The sequence below is a fragment of the Oryzias latipes genome, chromosome 2 (assembly GCF_053564925.1).
Source record: "Oryzias latipes strain Hd-rR chromosome 2, Olatipes_Hd-rR_3.1".
In the NCBI taxonomy this organism is placed as follows: Eukaryota; Metazoa; Chordata; class Actinopteri; order Beloniformes; family Adrianichthyidae; genus Oryzias; species Oryzias latipes.
This window is the reverse complement of record NC_136238.1, coordinates 28,383,505-28,403,989: the sequence shown is the minus strand read 5'-3', so window position 1 is coordinate 28,403,989 and position 20,485 is coordinate 28,383,505. Positions and strand designations below refer to the sequence as shown.

At 40.6% G+C, this 20,485-nt stretch overlaps 3 protein-coding genes and 1 long non-coding RNA gene across 8 annotated transcripts in view; 3 read left to right on the top strand and 1 right to left on the bottom strand.

Annotated features, from left to right (window-relative positions):
- The window catches only part of LOC144987243 (uncharacterized), a 281,445-nt gene that overhangs the window by 152,977 nt on the left and 107,983 nt on the right, over positions 1-20,485 (top strand). The window lies entirely within an intron of this gene.
- LOC144981350 (uncharacterized) overlaps positions 1-20,485 on the top strand; it is a 127,479-nt gene that overhangs the window by 68,096 nt on the left and 38,898 nt on the right. The window lies entirely within an intron of this gene.
- The window catches only part of LOC144986795 (NLR family CARD domain-containing protein 3-like), an 87,925-nt gene that overhangs the window by 52,234 nt on the left and 15,206 nt on the right, over positions 1-20,485 (top strand). For 2 of the 5 annotated variants that reach the window (XM_078934941.1, XM_078934933.1), the window contains exons 2-6: positions 12,203-12,313; positions 12,850-12,969; positions 13,406-13,461; positions 13,549-15,340; positions 18,024-18,200. In XM_078934941.1, the coding sequence (XP_078791067.1) occupies positions 12,203-12,313; positions 12,850-12,969; positions 13,406-13,461; positions 13,549-15,340; positions 18,024-18,200 (2,256 nt within the window). The remainder of the gene's footprint in view (positions 1-12,202; positions 12,314-12,849; positions 12,970-13,405; positions 13,462-13,548; positions 15,341-18,023; positions 18,201-20,485) is intronic. The other 3 variants (XM_078934935.1, XM_078934940.1, XM_078934936.1) reach the window with 3 other exon arrangements.
- Positions 12,576-13,442, bottom strand: LOC144988498 (uncharacterized). Its single transcript, XR_013652423.1, has 2 exons — positions 13,371-13,442; positions 12,576-13,260 (listed from the first exon to the last, which is right to left on the bottom strand). It is a non-coding gene; the product is annotated as an uncharacterized LOC144988498 (long non-coding RNA).

Here is a 20,485-nt window from a genome sequence, read left to right as displayed (position 1 = left end):
CTGGAACTGAGCTGGGGGGTATTCCAGAAAGCAGGTTATGCTAGCTCCCACGGTAGTTTTGAGGCTAAGGAAGTTGATAACCTCAGCTTTCGGTTCCAGAAATGGAGGTATGTTCGGGGTAGGTCAAGTTGCCATGGCAACTCATGCTCTGAACATAAATAAAATAATCAAAAAAACTTCAGAGGAGACAGTGCCTCACCAGCCATTAACCTCACCGCATGTCACTAAAAAACACACATGCACACACACACATGCACACACACACACACGCACACATGCACACACAAACACACACACATGCACACACAAACACACACTCACAGAGGGAGGAGTCCTGTTCTCAGCTGAGTTTGTCCAGCAGACACAGATGTTGGAGTTTCTCCATTTTCTTCTTCTTCGGTGAGTCTTTGTGTAAAAGTTGTTTTCTGTTCTCATCATGAAGCTGTTGTTTCTGATCTGGGAGGAAAAGAGCAGCAGACAAACACATTAGGGATTCCTGGAAACAAGGCGACTCCGAAAGTTTCCATGTATTCGTGCAGAGACAGTGCAGAGAAACTCTGGTGCTTCTTCCAGAAATTATTATCCACTTTGATCTGTGGATGTTCTTTCAGGCTCTTAATGTGTTTTTTTTAAATCCAACACATGAGGCTGCAGGGGCGCAAAAACTGAGGATGAGCAGATGCGTCGCGTAGGGCGTTGGCCAAAACAGAGTTGGCAAAGTTATTTATAGTTCGTATTTTTTATTTTCACGGCTGTTTGTCAACATACATTTAAATGATGTGATCAGTAACAGAAGCACATTGCAACCGTTTAAGCACCGCAGCCGCTCCTCCCTTCCTTCCTCCCTCAGGTCTTGTACAGAGAGGACATTCTAGCACGTCTCTCACCCTGTTGTTTACTTGATTGATGATGAGAGAGCGCCAGCAGTGGTGGTTCCACACTAACTTACTCACTGGGCAAGTAACCCTACCAGCCCCCCCCCCCCCCCCCCCCCCCCACAAACACACACACACACCCTCCCCCCGCACACATACACATTTGACAACATCCTTTTGTGTTCTCTATCTTTTATTTGTCCATTTTACACAAAAAAAATGCATGAATGTTCTAGAATCGTATTTCAGGGGGGTCAAACTCAGTCACACAGGGGCCTAAATTAAAAACACGCTTAAGGTTTTAGGCAAAACAAGATAAACATTTACTAACACACTAAAGCTAAACTTTTAGATATTTAAAACTGAACGTTTTGAACATAAATATGGATAAAAACAGGAACATTAATCCAATTTTGCTCTCCGTAAAATAAATTCTGTCAAAATTATACAAATATGAAAATGCTGTAGAACAAAAGCCTGGAAATGTTAATAATAGGAAAGAAATAGCAAATCATGTCTTTCTATTTTTTTCTCTTTTGTCATTTTTTTATAGCTGGACTCCTGCGTCATTTTTAGAAATAACTTTTTTTCTGTTTTGTGTGTTTTTGTGAAACATATCAGAGGATTTGATTTTTAAAAAAAGCTGTTATTGTGAATATCATTTTTAGGTCTATAAAACATTAAAAACTAAATAATCAAACTCATCAGTGGGAATACTCCAAAAATATTTGGCATTTCACTAATTTTGTGCAACACTAATAGTAGAAATCCTCCAAAAACCTCAATAAAAAGCCGCTACTGGCTACCAATAAAATGGTCACAAGTGTCTTCCAGCAGGATTTACAGAATCACTAATCATGGAGAAAATAAAGGAGCTTGTTTGTACTAATTTTGTTTTGAATAATTTCTTTAACTAGATGTACCAAAACACTGAAAAAGTTTGTATCCTTTGCCTGAAACACTAAATGATGATAAAAGCTGCTCTAGAAGGTAGAATTATGTGTGATGGTGGTTAGATAGTGATTTTGTTTCTTTTTATGTTAAAAGTTTGGATGATTATTTTGGTGAGTGACTATTAAGTTTACAGCCTTTTGCTTTTAATATCACTGTAACAGTCCCAAACATTTATGTGTTTATTCTGTGGTTCTACATTATATTTTAATTTGCGCCATCTAGTGATGAGAGCATGTGGAACAAAGTTCAATTAAAGTTCCACACGGACTCATTTAACTACGCACACAGCTATCAGCGCATTGCTGCAGCCACGTGAAGATTTCAGTAGGAATCACATTAATGTATAACAGAGTTATCAATGTAATAATTCGTTTATTGTGTTTATTTAGAAAGTTGAAGGAAAGCTGTAGCCAAATGAGTAATTAGCCCCTCGTGGATGTCAGCCCACAAGGTTTGTGTACTTTTATTTGTCTAACTTAAGATTCATATTTTGTAAGCTGTAGAAATATTTTTGATGCATATTTGTGTTTTTATTTTGCTGCCAGTTCTCACGGGTTGTGAAGACCAATAAACCCTGTTTTAAACACCTCGCGCTCATGCTAATGCCTTGAGGGTGCTACAATCACTTTGGCTGAACAACACTTTGGATTTTAGTTGAACATTTGGAGATGTTTGACAACAATGAATAAAAATATGCTTAAAATTAAAAATTTCTCTATTTTTACATATAGTTGAGTCTTTGTTTTCTTTTGAAAGTATTTCCAACACAAAGTTTATATCAAACAGCTGTAAGGATGGAGAGAAAGACGAGGAAACAGAGAAAGAATCAGGACGGATGGAGGACAGAAACAGGTTGGTCTGATGGTGGACACTCAGGACAATGACAGTTCATACCAAGACAGTCATTTTCAAACACTATTCTTCATTTAAAAAGGCATTAGCAAGATGTTGAATTATTTCAAACATTTAATAATCCTTGCTTGGTCACATGATTTAATATTTAATATTATATCTTATTTAATATTTATCATATTTTACATATGATTTAGTGGAGAAGAACACAGACAAGAGGTGAAGCAGACAGACATGAGGTTGGTGATGCATCTGATAGAAAAAAGAGCAGAGATGACTTCAGGGAGAAATAATTCAACTATTAAAGTCACAAAAACCTAGATAAGGTGTGTCAAACTCATTTTGGTTCAGGGGCCACATTCAACCCGTCTGATCTCAAGTGGGCTGGACCGGTAACGTTAAGGCAAAATAAAGCTTTATTCTTGTTTTTTTCCCCAACTGGAAAACATGCCTCAACCAACATGGTAGCCTTATCATTTCTTATAACAAATCCATTCACAGAGGCCAATGGATCATAAATAAAATTAATTTCACTTAAAAAAATATTGGTTTGTTCAATTTTTTACAGACTGAATATTATAAAGCTGACAGCAATCCTGATAATACATTCAAGAGGGGCTACAGAATAAAATGAAATATCTTCCTAAAATGTAAACGTCCAAACGATGACAAAATTACACTAAATTAAACTTGCAAACATTTGTGAACATAAGAGTTTGTAGTTAACCTCCTTTCTCTCCTGAAACTTCACCCGTCCTTAGCAGAAACACATTTACTGTCATTAAAGTGAGCAAAACACAGTGAAATGGCCATTATTATTATCATTCATTATTAGAAGAATCTTTTCCTGGTTTTTGCCTGAATTTTGTGGCAACACCTGCCTTCATCCTGACCTTTGATGGGTTGCCATCAGTGACCAAAATTACTTCATGTGACCAGTTCACTTCAACATCGTCCAGCACAGTGACTAGAGAGCTGACTATGTCATCAGCTGTTGTTGTCTCCATCCACTCCAGAAACTCCACTGTGACGGTCCCTTCATCACCTCTAATAAATATTCACAGTTATATGTTTATATGTGATGTTGGTGCTTTCATCAATAGTAACTGAAAATACAATAAATGACTGGATCCCTTCATATGGCTGCCCATGTTTCCTCAGAGATGTTGGATCTGGAGTAGTAATTCTTGACAGACTCATGTTTAAGGTCGACTGCTTTTTGGGAACAAGACTTCTGAAGCCTTCAGCATTTTTCCATAAGTTCACCATCAGAAAATGGATTGGATGTTTGCTCCAACTTGTTTGCAATAAGGTAGCTAGGTGTCACTGCTCCATCACTGACGTCACGTCTGCAGTAAATCCAGATGGTTATTTATCGGTCCAGCTAATAGTTGCTAGATCTTTTTTTTTTCTTAACTGCAAATGGTGAAACGTTTCTTTGTGGAGAGTCTCATAGTGGTGCTGAATGTTATATTCTTGGAGAACCTGTTGATGACATACCAAGCATGCAGGTTTGCATTCAGCTCCGTGAACAAATAAAACGCTTTACATTTTCCTGGAAAGCTTCAACCTTTTTTTTCTTTTTGACAACATTTTGGTCATTAGGGTGTCACTACTGATCATCCTTCAATGGCGAGTAGGGATGGGTATCGTTAAGGTTTTAACGGGACTACTACTCTTATCGATACTTCTTATCGATCCGGTATTTTAACGGTACTCTTATCGATACTTTTTGAGGACGGAAAATAAATAAATAACAAATTAAGAACATAAAGTGTTTTATTTCCTCATTATGCAACAACACTGTTTTTTTTACCGAAAATTTTACTTTATACAAGAGAATGTTCCAGACAGGATATTCATTTAATTATTTAATCTAATTATTGTTATTCTTTATGAGCGTAATGTTTCCTTTGATCTTTTGTCCATTTTCCACAACCTTGAATAGACTTTTCTGTCCGTCAAACACCAGAGTTAGGATTGAGTGAGATGATGGAAACAAATTCACTTTGATGCAGACTCCTTTCTATTTATTTATTTTTGTTTAAATCCAGTAAACCCAATAAATTATATTAATCTTACGGATGACAACTATCATTAGTCATTAATTATTATTAAGTATAAGAAAGCAGCTGATGTGTGTCACGGGTCTGGAATCATAAGCGGTGAATCTAAGCCCCGCCTCTCTACCTGTTTAATTTACATAAAACAGCGCAATATACGGTCATCGTAGCAGCAAGGTGACAGCATGGTAGGGGCTCCTTGATGCAAACTTCATTCATTTTACACAGAAACGGGTGTTCTTAGTCTAGGGCGCTCACGTGTCCCATACGAGATCGCCACTGACTGTGTGTGCGCTGCCTTGTCTTGTGTGTGTGCACGTGCGGCGCGTGCTGTCTGAACAACAGAACCGCCACCCTTTCACACAAATGGACAGACAGAGCTCTCCGCTTCAACGAGAATACCGAAATTAATATCATCATCAATTAACGGAAAATTGACTGACTTGGTGAGTTAAATATGGCAGATAACGCTTGTGGAACACACAAAAAAAGAAAAAGTAACTTCTCCATTACCGATAGCAGAACCGTTCAGGTCAGATCTTAACCATACTGCGGTTTTGAAGAATGTGGCTCCGGGGCTGGTTCAATACCGGGGCACGGTACCCATCCCTAGTGGTGAGGCTCACAGGGAACCAAACTACTGCCTACCCAGACACAGAGCTGTTAGGTTTCGTTTTTGGGACATGCAGAGTTATGTTGTTTCACCTGTTAAGCTTTTCCTTTGCTCCCCCTAGTGGCGGAATTACTCATTTCGGTTATTTCTTTAAAAAATCATAACTCGCCACAGGAATGGACTAGAAAGTTGCTTTCTTTTTTAAACATCCTTATGATTTATACTCTTCATGTGTGGGCTGGACTAAACCACCTGGCGGGCCGAACACGGCCCGCGGGCCGTATGTTTGACACCCCTGACCTAGATGTTCATTCTTGTTTAAACTTCTGCTGAACACCTGTTCAATTATTTTGGGAAAACAAGAGCAGACATACATGAAAAGTCAGTCCCAACCGAGAAGAATGAGGAGAGACGATCAGATGATGATGAAGAGGGAGAAGAACAGAGAGGAATAGAGGAGATGCTGGGGCATTTGATATGGTCAAACGCAGCGACTCAACATTATAACTTGCCAAAATGTTTTTCTGTTATTTAAATAATCAATATAATTCTGAATTTCATGGATGTTATGTTCCATCTTCTTGGTCTTTAGCATATGAAACAGCGGCCATTTTCTTCACAATTGTCAATCCCGTCACATCCAACCCCATAACAGGTTTTAATGTTAAGAGATTTTAATATTCTTGTTGTTAGAAATATACAATTATTTCAATAATAACCATATAATTCAATCAAAAATATCATACTGCATGCTGAATAGATATTAGTTCCATGTAAAAGTTTGGAATAAGATGGAACCAGCAGCAAAAAGGCAAAGGAGATGTAGGGAATGCAGGAATAAATCTGATCCATCAAGATAGAGAAATACATTAAGAGAGAGCGGGAAAGATGGAAAAAGAATGTAGAAGAAGAGAGGAAAGAAATGCTCAAAGAATTGGTGACTTCAGCAGAAGATCCATCACAACAATACTCAAGGTTTGGACAGGAAGCAGTGTTATGAAATGTCCTTTGATGCAATTCATTTTACATTCCTTATAAAACAGGATGCAGGACAAAAAGGAAGACTTTCCACAAACAAACCAAAGTTTGGTTTCCTTTGTAGGCAGCGTCTGTCTGCTCTGAAGAAGGACAGAAGAACAAAACATCAACTCAAGAGGCAAAGAGCTGAACTACAAAAAAACCTGAAAAAGAAAGAAAATCTAAAAAAAAAATCCAATAAAGATGCCAACGTATAACAGATTCTGATTCAATTCATTCAAAAGTAAAAAGACTAACTTCAAACTGCATCATCGATCACCAAAAAAAAACACCTTCTTTACCATGAATCCCTCATTCAAGAAATTAGAAATTTATACAAAAAAATCACCAAAGACGAAGTAAAGCAGCTGAAAATCAAAATCAAATACAGGTTGCAAAAATCTGAAAGTGACTCACTTGGATTCTCAAACAAGAAAATGAAAAATCCTGAAAGAGATCCAGCAGGTTTTCTGAAGCCTCTAAAGAAAAAATTTAGGGATTCTGTGTTAAAGATGATGTGAGTAGAATGATCCCAGGAACCAAAAAACACCAAAGAGGAAGAAATTCAAAATGCAGATAAGGTTATATGTTCATATGCTGTTGTAGTTCTCCATTATTATTATTAAAAACTTCATTAAACTAGAATTTCCATCAAACGTTGCTGTGGTTATGAAATGAAAACGCTCCTAGAAACCTCCAGCATTGAATTTTAGAGGATGGAATTACAAATAAATCTGGATTTGTCCCTTTAACCCCATCACCATGTTCAACCCCGTTATGCCTGTTTCAACCCTGCAACACAACAAGTGTCAATTCATTTATAAAAATAATAATAATACATTATTGTTTGTCGACTTTGATCTAAAATGATGAGAACTATCTTAAAGTCTATATTTTGGATTACAAATCTTCCAATAATTTGCTCATTTCTTGAAAATGACCACAGTGAATTCTGCCAGTTAGTTACATTTTAGGATTTTAGAGAATTTATTTATTTCAGAGAAATGTTCAGTTTGACATGATTTAATTTGAACAGGGGACGTATAATAATTTAAACATTGAATTTTTTCATAAACAACTTTATAATAATATTCATGGAGATTCCATAGTGTACGTAACGGGGTTGAACATTTACTTCAACCACAACTAGGTGGGGGAGGGGCTCATTCAATTCAATACAATTCAATTGTATATAAAGCCCAAAATCACAACGGTCGTCTCGATGGGCTTCGTACCGCTAATTGTAAAGTAAAACATCAAATCAAAAAGGTTAATGAATACATGGAATTCAATAGGAAAATACCTAATTGAACTAACAAACTGACTAAACTAACCTGGACATCCCTGCCCTTAGACCCCCCTTCACTCTTAGACTCACTGCTTCTGATTCCAGACCTGCAACAAACAAACAGCTGCTGTAACGCCTTTCAGTTTCTTTGCCTTTGTGTTTGGTTCCTTGTTTTTCTGTAGAGCTCTGAGTTCATTTCCTGTTTTATTTTGTAGGGTTTCCTGCTTTGTTGCTGTGGTGAGTTTTACTTTGGGTCCCCATCTGTCCTGATTGTGTTCACCTGTGTCTCATTTGTCTGTATGTATTTAAGTCCTGTCCTTCCCTTCCTCCTGTGCTGGTCCATAGTTTGATGTTATGCTGTTCCCCTGTCTCTGTGTAGCTTTCATGTCTCCCCTTCTGAGTATTTCACGTTTCGAGTTTTCTAGCCTGTTTAAGCAGTGGGTTTTGGTTTTGTAGTTTCGGTTATTAAAACCCCCGTTCTCCTGCAACCTCCTGTCTCCTTCATCCTCTCTGCGCCTGGATGCTTCTCCAACTTCTCCGGTAACAGCTGCTTCCTAATAAAAAATAGTTGTCATCCATAAAATGTATGTACTTCAAGATGTACAACGAGGGAATGATCAAATAAATTACTTACAGGCTGAGACTGATCCCGTTCGGTGGACCTCTTCACCATGTTTAGCGCCCGCGTACTTCCAACTGCTGTGCTGAACAGCTCCCTCGTCAGTTTAAAGCGTAGAAAAAGTCTAAGGGGCCATTTGATTGGCTAAAAGCGAACCCGCCTGCTTTGCTGATGAGTTTGATTGACAGATTCACTAGCCAATTAGTTGACCTGCTCCTTCAAAGGAGTCTCAATATTCACCGTAGAAAAATCTCTCACACATGTGGGGAGATTCACAAACGAGAGCGGGTTTTTGAATGCACATTCTGCAATTCGAATGATCTGTGAGTTCACATCACATGTGTACCTAAAAAATCATGTTTGTGAAGCACCTACTGTGCATTTCTGATACATTTATTGTGAATTTCTAAAATGTTTTTGTGAAAAACAGTGTGCACATTTGTGAGAAACACTTATTGTGCATTTGTAAAAAAATTAGTGTGCATGTGTGAAACACAATGTGTGTGTTTGTGAAACACAGGGTGTGCATTTCTGAATTTATTTTTCATGTTTGCATAAAATGACATTTGTGAATCAGAGCGTGTGTATTTGTGAAACAGGTTGTGTGCATTTCTGATTATTGAGACTGAATTAACTCCATACGACCGGGACCAGACCAGAAATAACAGCGGTTTCAGACTACAGTCTGAAGCCTGACGCTGAAAGGTAACACGCTGATGGGGCTCCAGCTGTCCTTGAACAGCAAAATCAGCGCACAAAAGCACCTTAATAAGTCATGTGATCTCAGTTGGTGGTTGATGTCACTGATGTACGACTCGCATTCACTGGGGAATATCCGATTAGTTTCCGATTTATTTCCACATATGAGAGAGGCCTGTATCCAATATGAGAAAATCGGAATCCATGCGCTTTTGTCCTGCTTACACGTTCACCGGTCATATCCGATCTGTTCCACATAAGAGGAAAAAATCGGAAATGGGTCACTTGAACCATGCAGTGGAAATGCGGCCTTAGAAATCTATTCAAGGTTGTGGAAAATGGACAAAAGATCAAAACATCAGCGTCTAGTCTAGAAAGAAGAAAAACACTTCAAGGATAAAGAAATTCAGGCGGGGTCCAGAGTGAACACTTGCTAGGTGCCAAATATGATCAAAAATACTGTTGGAGGAGTAAAATTTGCCTCATGGCTAAAGGTGTGTACTTTGTAAGATAGTTGTGTTAATGAACTTATTGGAGAATTTCATCTAAGCTTCTCTGCTGTTCTCTTATCCAGTCAATGCTTCAGATGCAAATGAACACAATCGTTTGCCATTTTATTTAGTTAATTGAGACACTTAAACACAAAAACAGAAGAATATGTCCTTTAGTTTCCATTGATGTTCATTCCTGAATCCAATAGAAATGACCGGAATTTATTTATTCATAATTGGTGTCAGGGTTAAATGCAGCTCAAGAAGAAAAACAAGAAAAATGTGAGTTTTTAACAGAACCAGCCTTCAAAAAGAAAACAAACTGATGTGTGGTCAGTGTGAACTAACAATATATTATGTCTGAATTGTGAATTCAACAGTACAAGTAGGGGTGTGAAGATAACCCCATAACCGCAGTGATCACCGCATCACCGTAATTTTTTTTTTTAAGTTTTGCATATGGTGTGTGATTGGAACTATAATAAACACATGGAACACATTTATCTTTGCTGATAATTTACTTTTTCTGCTAGTCCTGTGTTCAGACTTCAAGGGTTTCTGGAGGAAATCTTTTATTACTGTTCTCCTTCACTCCCTGCACTGCGGCTTTCACACCTTCTTGTGCTGCACTCACTCCCTCTTCTTAAACACACGCGCGGTTGCAGCAGCACATACACATCCTCATTGATTTCTACGACAGAAGTTTTCGTCTCGCGAGGAAATATGACAAATTTACTGCGTTCTAATTATTATTCCGTTACAAGTTGCGTGCGTTCTTGAGTGCACGACACGGCCGCCCGCCAGAGGATTTTGTGTTGGGGCGGGGGGGTTTATTACTGTTCTCCTTCACTCCGTAACACCAAACATGAACGCGTGCTGTTAGATTCCGATGAATATCACTACATGTTTTGTTTGGGAACTATTTTGTGCAGCGCAACGTTACGTGTCTGTATAAACAAAGGCGGAGCCTCCTGCCACGTGTTCTTCATGGGTGTCAGGCTTCATGGCTACCAGAAAGGTGACAAAGTGTCTGCAGTCTGCTTATTACTGGACAGTATAGAATATCCTGAGAAGATGTTTGTACCAGAGAGCACAGGTGAAATCCCAAACCGTCACAGCTCTGACCACAGGCAATATTTTAAAAATCTGGCAACCTTTTTTTTTGGATATGTTGAGACTTTACAATCCCACACACCTTCCTAGCTGGCTTTTATTTTCGCACTTTTTTTTAAACTCATTATCACTTTAAGCCATCACTGACCTCTGACAGTTTTTTCTTGGTTTATGAAGACCATCTTGTTTTGATTTTTGTGTGTTCTATATCTTTACATTTCTCTTATTGCTAATTTCTGGACAGTTACTTTTGGAATACCATATTTGTTACATTTTTTTTTTTAAGAACCAGTGATTGTTCTCTTTCCCTCCGTGCCTCCCTGCTCTCTGGCTCTGGGGGCCTCGCAGCGGTCCTGCTGGCCCTGGCCTGGGTGGCGGATTTGGTCGCCCGGGGGGCGGTTGTTCCCTGCCTGCTGCCATGTGCCATTGGGGGGCTCTGGCTGCTGCTGCTGCTGCTGCTGCGGTGGGGGTCTTGGAGTGGGGATGGCTGGGAACTCTCCCTCCTTCTTTTCACGTTCCACCATCCATTTTAGAAGAACATAAACACTCACCTGAGCACAGGTGTTAGCTCACCTTTGCATTAACAGTGTGACTGAAATATTTCACACTAGTTGGTTTTAAGGCATAAGTATGCGTGTGTGAACACTATCTGTTTTGTGTACATGTTGACATGTGGACATTTTTGCAGCTAACAGGTGTGTTGATAACATTTGAGTGTGTGTGTGGACAGGCCCCGCCCTTTTTGTACTACATTTGAACCTTACCATAATGATTAACAACCAGTAAACTTGTTGCTTTATGCTGCTTCATGGTCTTATCCCCCCTCCTATTATCACCCTCCTGCCCCCCACCCCCCACCCAAAACATCCCTCTCTCTTCTTCTCTTCTTTCCTTTTCCGTCTGGTCCAACACTAAAGATTTTCAAACATGACTGAAATTGATAAAGTTTGGCCTCAATTCCAAAAGGGGTTTATTCAGACATACCTTTGGTTTGTCAGAAGATTAATAATCCCTGTTGTTAAAATAAAATATGTCCAACACAAGAGGCTCTCAGTTCTCATCTTTCTGCCCAGCTGTTGGACAGGACAAGTAAAAAAAAAAAAAAAGAACCAGTGATGGGATGTGTATTGCCTTTTTGTTTGCGTTTTTTTTCCTGACTGCCTGTTTAAGGGGAAAAATGCATAACGTGTTTTATATTACTACATTGCAGTACTTAAATCCAATAAAAAGAATTTTGAAACAAAAAATCCAACACATTTATTACGAAGATGAGAAAGTCTAACAACATTCCACAAAGCCCGATCAGTCGGTTCATCAGCTTTATTGACACAAAGAAACAAAAGGTTTTGGTACCAAAGTACAGAACTCAGAACCTCATCTGGTAACAACCAGGATATCTGTCAGAGTTTAAGAAGACATGTTTCCTCTGCAGGTGAAGGAGGAAGGTGTGTGTATGAGCTGATGTGGATCCAGTGAATCCAGCAGCATGGATCAGAGGGAGGAACCACACGAGGACAACCAGAGCAAAGCTCAGAGGTGAGATGAACATCTCCAACTGTCCATGATCTTCTCCATGTCAGAGCTCAGGACTCACACCAGCAACCTTCATTCTTCACAGGAACCAACCTGGACCTGGACCTGGATCTGGATCCAGCTGGGGGTCAAACAGGAGTGACATGTCAAAGGATTTACCTATAAACTTCAAAGTCATCCATCCAGCAGTGGAACAGTGAGTGTTTGTCAGAGTTTTTGGAGGCTGGATTCTAGTTCAGATGATCAACAGTTTTCAGATGAAGGACTTGAGGTCTGGTTCAGTTCTGGATCTCTCTGATCAGACTCACTTGGAGCATCATGTGTGTGATGAGATCTTTTCAGTTGAGTCTTCTGAGAGTCTCTGAGAGACATCAGAGATGTTGGAGAAGAAAACATGTTGACTGCTGACTCTGACTGACAGCAGCTCCAGTCTAATGAGAAGAATCACTGCAGACTCATAGGATTCAGATTTTCATGCTTTCCAAACATCACATTGTTCTAGTTTGACTTTCTGCTCTCAGAATTTCTACATTTCTACATGGAGAATTGGAATCAGCTTTTCTAGAAAAAAGTCTGGATTGACTGACAGAAAATGCTGAAAGCTGGAAACTGTTGATCCAAACATGTCATGTTATTCCAGACTAAACAGCTCAGTCTGTGTTCATGTCAAAGTCCATCAGCTGTTCATGAAGAAGCAGATCCTCCAACACTCTGATGGTTTGGTGTTTGCAGAGGTCAACAGGTCACACAGAGAGTCCAGTCTGCAGCCTCCAGCTGTGGATCCATGAAGAGTGACCGGTCCAAACATCTTCCTCTAAACTTCAGAACTGAACCAGGACCTTCAGACTCACAGTAAGAATCCGTTTTGTAGTGAACAAAGCAGAGTTCAGCTGTCAGCAGGAACAACAATGTTCTCATCAAGAACATCAGCTGATCCATCCAGGAAGGTCAACCATCTGCTGGGAGCGCTTTAGGTCTGAGAGGAAAGAAAAGAGTTGGACAACTCTGGAGGACACAAAGCTCAGTCTGTGAGGATGAAGCAAACAGCTGAACTTTTCTCTGAGCTCAGTCCAGACATGAGCTCCAAACACAGCTAAGGCATCATTTAGACCTTCAGATGGACTAGATCTGCTCTGGTTTAACCTGGAAACACATTTGCTCACATTCAGCACAGTCTGGATCACAATATCTGAGTCTGAAGATCAGAGAGGATCTGCTCCATGATCAGAGTTAGTCTGGAACTTCCCACTGACTGCTTTGATTGTTGTTCACTAACGTTTCTCCTTAGTGTCCACAGAGAGAAGAAGAGGAGCGGACCCCAGTCTGCAGAAAGACCCAGAGCTGGTGAGTCAGAGCCTGATCATCTGCTGATGGATTCTTCTGGAAACATGTGGAACACTCATGAAGGAGCTTTCTTCTCTGCTCTGTCAGCAGATGTTGGTCTGCAGGAGATGTTTGGAGAACATCAGATCAGTCTGAGGAGCAGAAGTGAACATGTGGCTGAAGGAACTGAAGAAGCAGGAAGAGAAACGCTCCTCAACAGGGTCTACACTGAGCTCTACATCACAGAGGGACTGAGACCAGAGGCTCACACCCAACATGAGGTGATGCAGCTGGAGACCACCACCAAGACCAACCAGCTCCATGACACTGCAATCAAGAACCCAGACATCTTCAAAGTCCTCCCTGACCAACACAGATCCATCAGAGTGGTTCTGACCAGCGGAGTTGCTGGAGCTGGAAAAAGCTTCTCAGTGCAGAAGTTCACTCTGGACTGGGCCGAGGGCTTGGAGAACCAAGACATCAGTGCTGTGGTTCCTCTGTCCTTCAGGGAGATGAACTTGATCAGAGATGAGCAGCACAGTCTTCTCACTCTGATCCAGCTGTTCCATCCAACACTCCAGAAGATCCCAGCAGAACAGCTGTCTGTCTGCAAACTTCTGTTCATCTTTGATGGTCTGGATGAAAGCAGACTTTCTCTGGACTTCAACAACAGTCCGCTGGTGTCTGATGTCACACACAAGTCCTCAGTCAACGTGCTGCTCACTAACCTCATCCAGGGACGTCTGCTGCCCTCAGCTCTGGTCTGGATCACTTCCAGACCTGCAGCAGCCAATCAGATCCCTCCTTCATGTGTGGACAGACTGACAGAAGTCCGAGGCTTCAATGATGCTCAGAAGGAGGAGTACTTCAGGAGGAGGTTCCCAGATGGAGAGCTGTCCAGCAGAATCATCTCCCACATCAAGGGCTCCATGTCCCTCTACATCATGTGTGAAGTTCCAGTCTTCTGCTGGATCACTGCTGTGGTTCTGGAGAACTTGCTGACCACAGAGCAGAGAGGAGAGCTGCCCACCACCCTGACTGACATGTACTCCCACTTCCTGATGGTCCAGACAAAGAGGAAGAAGAACAAGTACCAGCAGGAACATCAGACAAGTCCACAAGAGCTGACAGAGACTGACAGGGAAGTTCTTCTGAAGCTGGGGAGGCTGGCATTTGAACATCTGGAGAAAGGAAACATCATGTTCTACCAAGAAGACCTGCAGCAGTGTGGTCTGGATGTCACAGAGGCCTCAGTGTACTCTGGAGTTTGTACTGAGATCTTCACAAGAGAGTGTGGAATCTTCCAGAAACCGGTCTACAGCTTTGTTCATCTGAGCGTTCAAGAGTTTCTGGCTGCAGTCTACATGTTCCACTGTTTCTCCAACAGGAAGGTAAAGGTCATTGAGGACTTCCTGAAGAAGAACATGGAGAACCCATCCCTGGATGAGTTTCTGAAAAGAGTCATGAAGAAATCTCTGCAGAGTCAAACTGGACACCTGGACCTGCTGGTTCGCTTCCTTCATGGTCTCTCTGTGGAGTCCAACCAGAGACTCTTAGGAGGCCTGCTGGGTCAGACAGAGAAGAATCCAGAAACCAACCAGAGAGCCATCAACAACCTGAAGGAGATCAATAGTGGAGGAGTTTCTCCTGACAGAAGCATCAACATCTATCACTGTCTGATGGAGATGAAGGACCTCTCAGTTCATCAGGAGATCCAAGAGTTCCTGAAGTCAGAGAACAAATCAGAGAAGGAACTCTCAGAGATCCACTGCTCAGCTCTGGCCTACACTCTGCTGATGTCAGAGGAGGTTCTGGATGAGCTGAACCTGGACCAGTACAAGACATCATATGAGGGTAAACGGAGACTGATCCCAGCTGTGAGGAACTGTAGAAAGTTCAGGTGAGTCCAGAAGTGATTGTGATGATAAATCAGATCAGTGTTCAGATTGATTTACAAAGAATGAAAGATTTGAAAATGATTAGAAATAAAAACATAAAAGAAGAAAATCAGTTTGTTTTTACCACTCATATGATCTTTTAGCTAAAGATCAAAGAAGGATCATATTTGTCCAAATGAAATCCAATCCAGAACCTTCTGAAAGGTTTGAACCCAAAGCAGACGGTCCAGAATGAAAGGATGTCTTAATTTTCAACAATGTCAGTTATTCTAAAGCACATTTCTAAAATGTTCTCTCTTCTGTTCATCATCTTCTTTCTAGATAAATCATTTATCTGTGAATGAAAGAAACTGAAGCAGAAACTGATTCTTTCTTCTGATCCTTTTGGTTCCTTTGGTTCAGTCAACCATCATCTGCATACATACAGTCTCTGTTGAAGATCTGAGTCCCACACACAGCAGTGCAGACAGAAAATCAGGGAAATCTGTCTGAAATCAGTTTTTCATGAGCTTGTATTGATTTGTTTATCCAGTTTCATTGAAAGGATTCATGTTTTAGGTGTCTTTCTTCTATCTATTGTGGATTCTTATTTCTCTGATGCTTCTTGAAAAAGAGTGTGAGTACAAGTTCACCAGAAAATCTTCTGGATCAATCCAGCATTTTGGTATCTGAAAATGCAGTTTGTGTTTTAATAATAAGTTTTATTGTGAAAGTCCTTGTTGATCCAACCAAAATAGCAGTTTGGACTCAAGAATGAAGTCTAGCATAACAGTTAACTAATTAACCTACACAGGTTCTTGTTCCTCCATACTAAGGTTCTGGAATCCAGTGAAGAAAGTCCAGATGTTCTTTGATTCACCTGCATGGATTCAGCAGGTGGCTTTGAAACGACTGGATGTTTGGTCACGGTGTGGCTCTAGAACCATGAGAACCATGATGTTCCTGACCAAAGCTAGCTAGCATCAGCAGTCTGGATTCAACTTCTTCTGTCCCTGGAACATCAACAGCTTCATTGTTTGATGTGTGTGTGAACTGTGAGGAGCATGATGGGTCAAAGTGATGTCAGCATGGTCTCCTGAGGCTCCTGTGGGGAAGATTCCTGGTTTTGAATGTGACAATGAAGAATCCACCTATTTTTTTTTTTTTTTTGTGAGACAATTTTCTGTTTCCTGTTGAAGCTCCGCCCCCTGGCCTTTTTGTCTGCTGTTTTCTTTTTCCAGACAGTCTGTGAACACAGCGCTTAAACAAACAGAGCTCTCCCTCTTGACACATGTCAGAAGCCTGAATGTTGAGCCGCATGTTCTAAAGGGAATGAACGAGTCAAAGAAGCTGTGAAACAGAAATAACAGAGAGGAACCTGAGGGAGGTTCTTTCATCCACTTTGAAAGGCTGAAGCTCCTGCAGCCCTGCTTTAGAATAGGGTTTCTGAACTCCAGTCCCCAGAACCACCAACCTGCATGATTTCCACCTTACCTGCTGAAACACACCTGACTGAGCTCATCATGGAGTTCTACAGGGGCCGGATGACGAGACACTGGAGGCAGGTGTGTTTATGCAGAGAAGCAGAAAAACAGAGGTGAACCTGAGGACTGGAGTTCAGCTTTAGAACACACAGACTGAAGCTGTGGCTCTTTCTGAAGGTTTCCAGCAGAGACAGACCATGATACTTTCACCACATGCAGCTGCAGAGACAGGGAGAGGAGCAGGTATCAGCAGCAGATGCAGTGGATGCAGACAGTTATTCATGGATCTGTCAGCACAGAGAGCTGCATGTTAGTCAGTGACTGCACTCATGTTCAGTCATGCTCCAGCTGGTCCTGAAGGAGACGTTGTCATGGAAACAGGTTCTTATTGCTGGAAGAAGCTCATCTTCAGTATCAGACAGGAGAAGATGCAGATGTTGTTCTGGAAAATGGGTCTGCCGTCTGCATAGAACTACAATGCTGAGTCATCATTCCACAGAGTTCAGAGGAGCAGAGAAGTGAAGAAACACTTTGATGTCAGTCAGCTGGCAACAGACCCCGCCCCCAGAATGTGCTGGTTCCATGACAACGTCACAAATCGCTTCAAGAAAGCACAGATTTAGAAAAGTTCTTTGAGAATAGAAACAGTCCCTTTAGCCTGTTTCTACCAAGAAGAGCTTCTGGAAAGTTCTGCCTGAAGGTTGGTGCTGCTGTGGTTCTGTTCATGACAGGAGACGTGAACCTGAGGAGGAAACTGGATTGAAAGTTCTGCAACAGAACAGGAAGATGAACTGTTGTTGTTTACAGCTTCAGAGCTGAAAACATGAAAATATCATTTTGGAAATGAAAACAGAAAACTCTCAGAAAACTGGACCATAACCAACATTTAAAAACTGTCAACATTCAATCATCGTCATCATCCTCATCCTCATGGTCAGAGTGACAGCTGTCAGTCTCTGGGATCCAGATGTTCTACTGTGAACTTTGGGGTTCAGACCTCAGATCACTGACAGACTGAGGGCAGCATGAAGCTCCATGGAGCTCCACCTTCTCTCCTCCAGCTGCAGATGAAAGAAAGATGAAGGTCTGGGAGAGACTGATGAGGAGGGCTGTTTCATGATGAAGATGAAGCTCTGATGAAGAGAGAAATATCCAACAGGAACTTCATCACAGCCTGAATTCATCATAGATCACCTGTTTCTGTCTTCCTTTCTCTTCACAGACTTCCACAACGATGTGGACTCTCAGAGACTCACTGGGAAATTGTGGCCTCAGCTCTGAAGTCCAACCCGTCCCACCTGACAGAACTGGACCTGAGCATCAACAGATTAGAGGATTCATCGATGAAGGTTCTGTGTTCTGGACTGGAGAGTCCAAACTGCAGACTGCAGACTCTGAGGTCAGAACAATGAAGCTGCTGGTTGGTTCATTTCTACATTTGTAGTTCTTCACTGAGGCTGAAAGGTTTGGATTCAAAGATTTTCTGGATTTTCCACAAATTGAACATCTTTGATTCTTTGAAGAGTCTGCAGTGGAAGAAAACAGCTGTTTAGATTTTCTTTAAAACAAAGATGTTTCCATGGCAACAGAAGGTTAAGCTGTGGAAACGTTTGACAGATTTCTGAGTTTAAAGAGTCAGAAAACAAACAAGAACTCAAACTAATGACTGACTAGTCATCTTGATCAAACCTGCCTGAAAGCTGACCGAGGTCAAAGTTCAAATCAGACACAGCAGAGCACGTGAGCGTGCACGTGCACACAAACACACACACAAGTGTGAGTGCAGACTAGAGAGGAAAAACAGAGAAAGAAGGAGAGTTTTGGTGCAGAAATGAAAGGAGGAGTTTACATCTGTTTACGACAAAAACTGCCCACTTTCTAAATCCTGTATCGGAAAACAATAATAAAAACCCTTGGATGACCACTGGACTGAGAATCGCATGCAAAAAAAAAGAACAGCTTATACAAACAATTCTTGAAAAACAGAACTGTTGAAGCAGAGCAGCGATACAAAAAGTATAAAAATAAACTAACCAGTTTCATGAGAACATGCAAAAAAGACTATTATACAGAAATATTAGAAAAATAAATCAAACACAGGGTTTTGGAAAGTTGAACAGTGTCATTAGCAAACACAAAGAGAAAACAAATTACCCAGACTCTTTAGGTGTGACGATATTAGATTTGAAACAATATTCAGGACATGATAAAGGAGTTTAATGAATATTTTGTAAAAAAAAAAAAGGGCCAAAGTTAGCAGACAAAATAAACTGTTCAAAAATATCACTAAAAGAAACAGTCGAACACTGCATAAAGAGAAATCCTAACTCGATCTATTTGAGACTCGTGGAAGTAAAAGAAGTTTTAGAAAGCGTCAATGAATTCAAAAACAAGACATCTACAGACAGTAACGGAATGAATATGATGGTGATAAAAAAGATAATTGATTCCATTGTTGACCCGCTAACCTGTATTTGCAATTTATCCTTTCAAACAGGAACATTTCCACAAAAAATAAAAAGAACCAAAGTAATCCCACAACAGAAATCAGGGGACAAACACCAACTAACAAATTACAGACCAGTGTCTTCACTCTGCCGATTCTCAAAAATACTTGAAAAAGTGTTTCTCACAAGGCTGGAAAATTCTGTGGAGAAACATAAACTAATATCCATGGACAACCCAGAGCATCCTCTCCACCCTCTTCTGGACAAACAGCGGAGCTCCTTCTCTAGGAGGCTCAGACAGCTCAGCTCCAAAACTGCCCGGTACCAAAAGTCATTCATACCCAATGCAATAACCCTGTACAACAACACACAATACAAAAGATAACCTTTGCACATTTTTTTTATTATTTCTTTATTTAGTTGTTTTCTATTTTGCACATTTCTTTTGCACATCTTTTTACCTGCACTGTTCTGTATATAGCTTTTTAAATTATAATACCTTGATGTTTGTATTTATGCTACATTTTCTTGTTCTTGCTTTTTTATTTAATTTTTTATTTAATTCTAAGTCTTTTTTCCCCTCTGCTGTCAGTTGCTATGGTGACAAACAAATTTCCCACGTGTGGGATCAATAAAGTATCTCTGATTCTGATTCTGATTAAACGCAGCAAGTTACAAACTCTAATTAATTAGAGATGTGCCGTTCACAGATGAACCAAAGAGATCATTAACATGAACAAATAAACAAACGCAGCACCATGCTGCATTCACATGTGTGATGCATTCAAAAACTCGCTGTACAAGGTTTAATAACAAACATCCAGCCGGCGGTGTTCCTGTTTCTATAAATGTCTCTGTGTCATATTAATGTGCCCTGTCACAAATCACAACTATTAATTTCTCCTTCGTGATCATGTTAGTTTTTCCGTGTTCTGAAACGGACGCTACCCACAGTCACTAACAAACCTGAGTCATTTATTTTGTTTGATACGATAAAGTGCGAAAAGGTTAACTGGTTAAAGTTTCACCATGTGAGCAATAAAAGCCTGATTTGCACGCAGCCTGCAAGCCTGGACTTGAGAACTGGCGTAGCGACCTGCAATCATGAGCATTTAAGACGAGGAAGCCCAAAATTCTGGTCACGTGGGTTTGCCCAGACTGTGCAGTGTGGCGTGCAGGGGGAGGGGCTTGGTCATAGTGGTCCTTGTGTGTATGCATTGACAAATGGAATATTAAT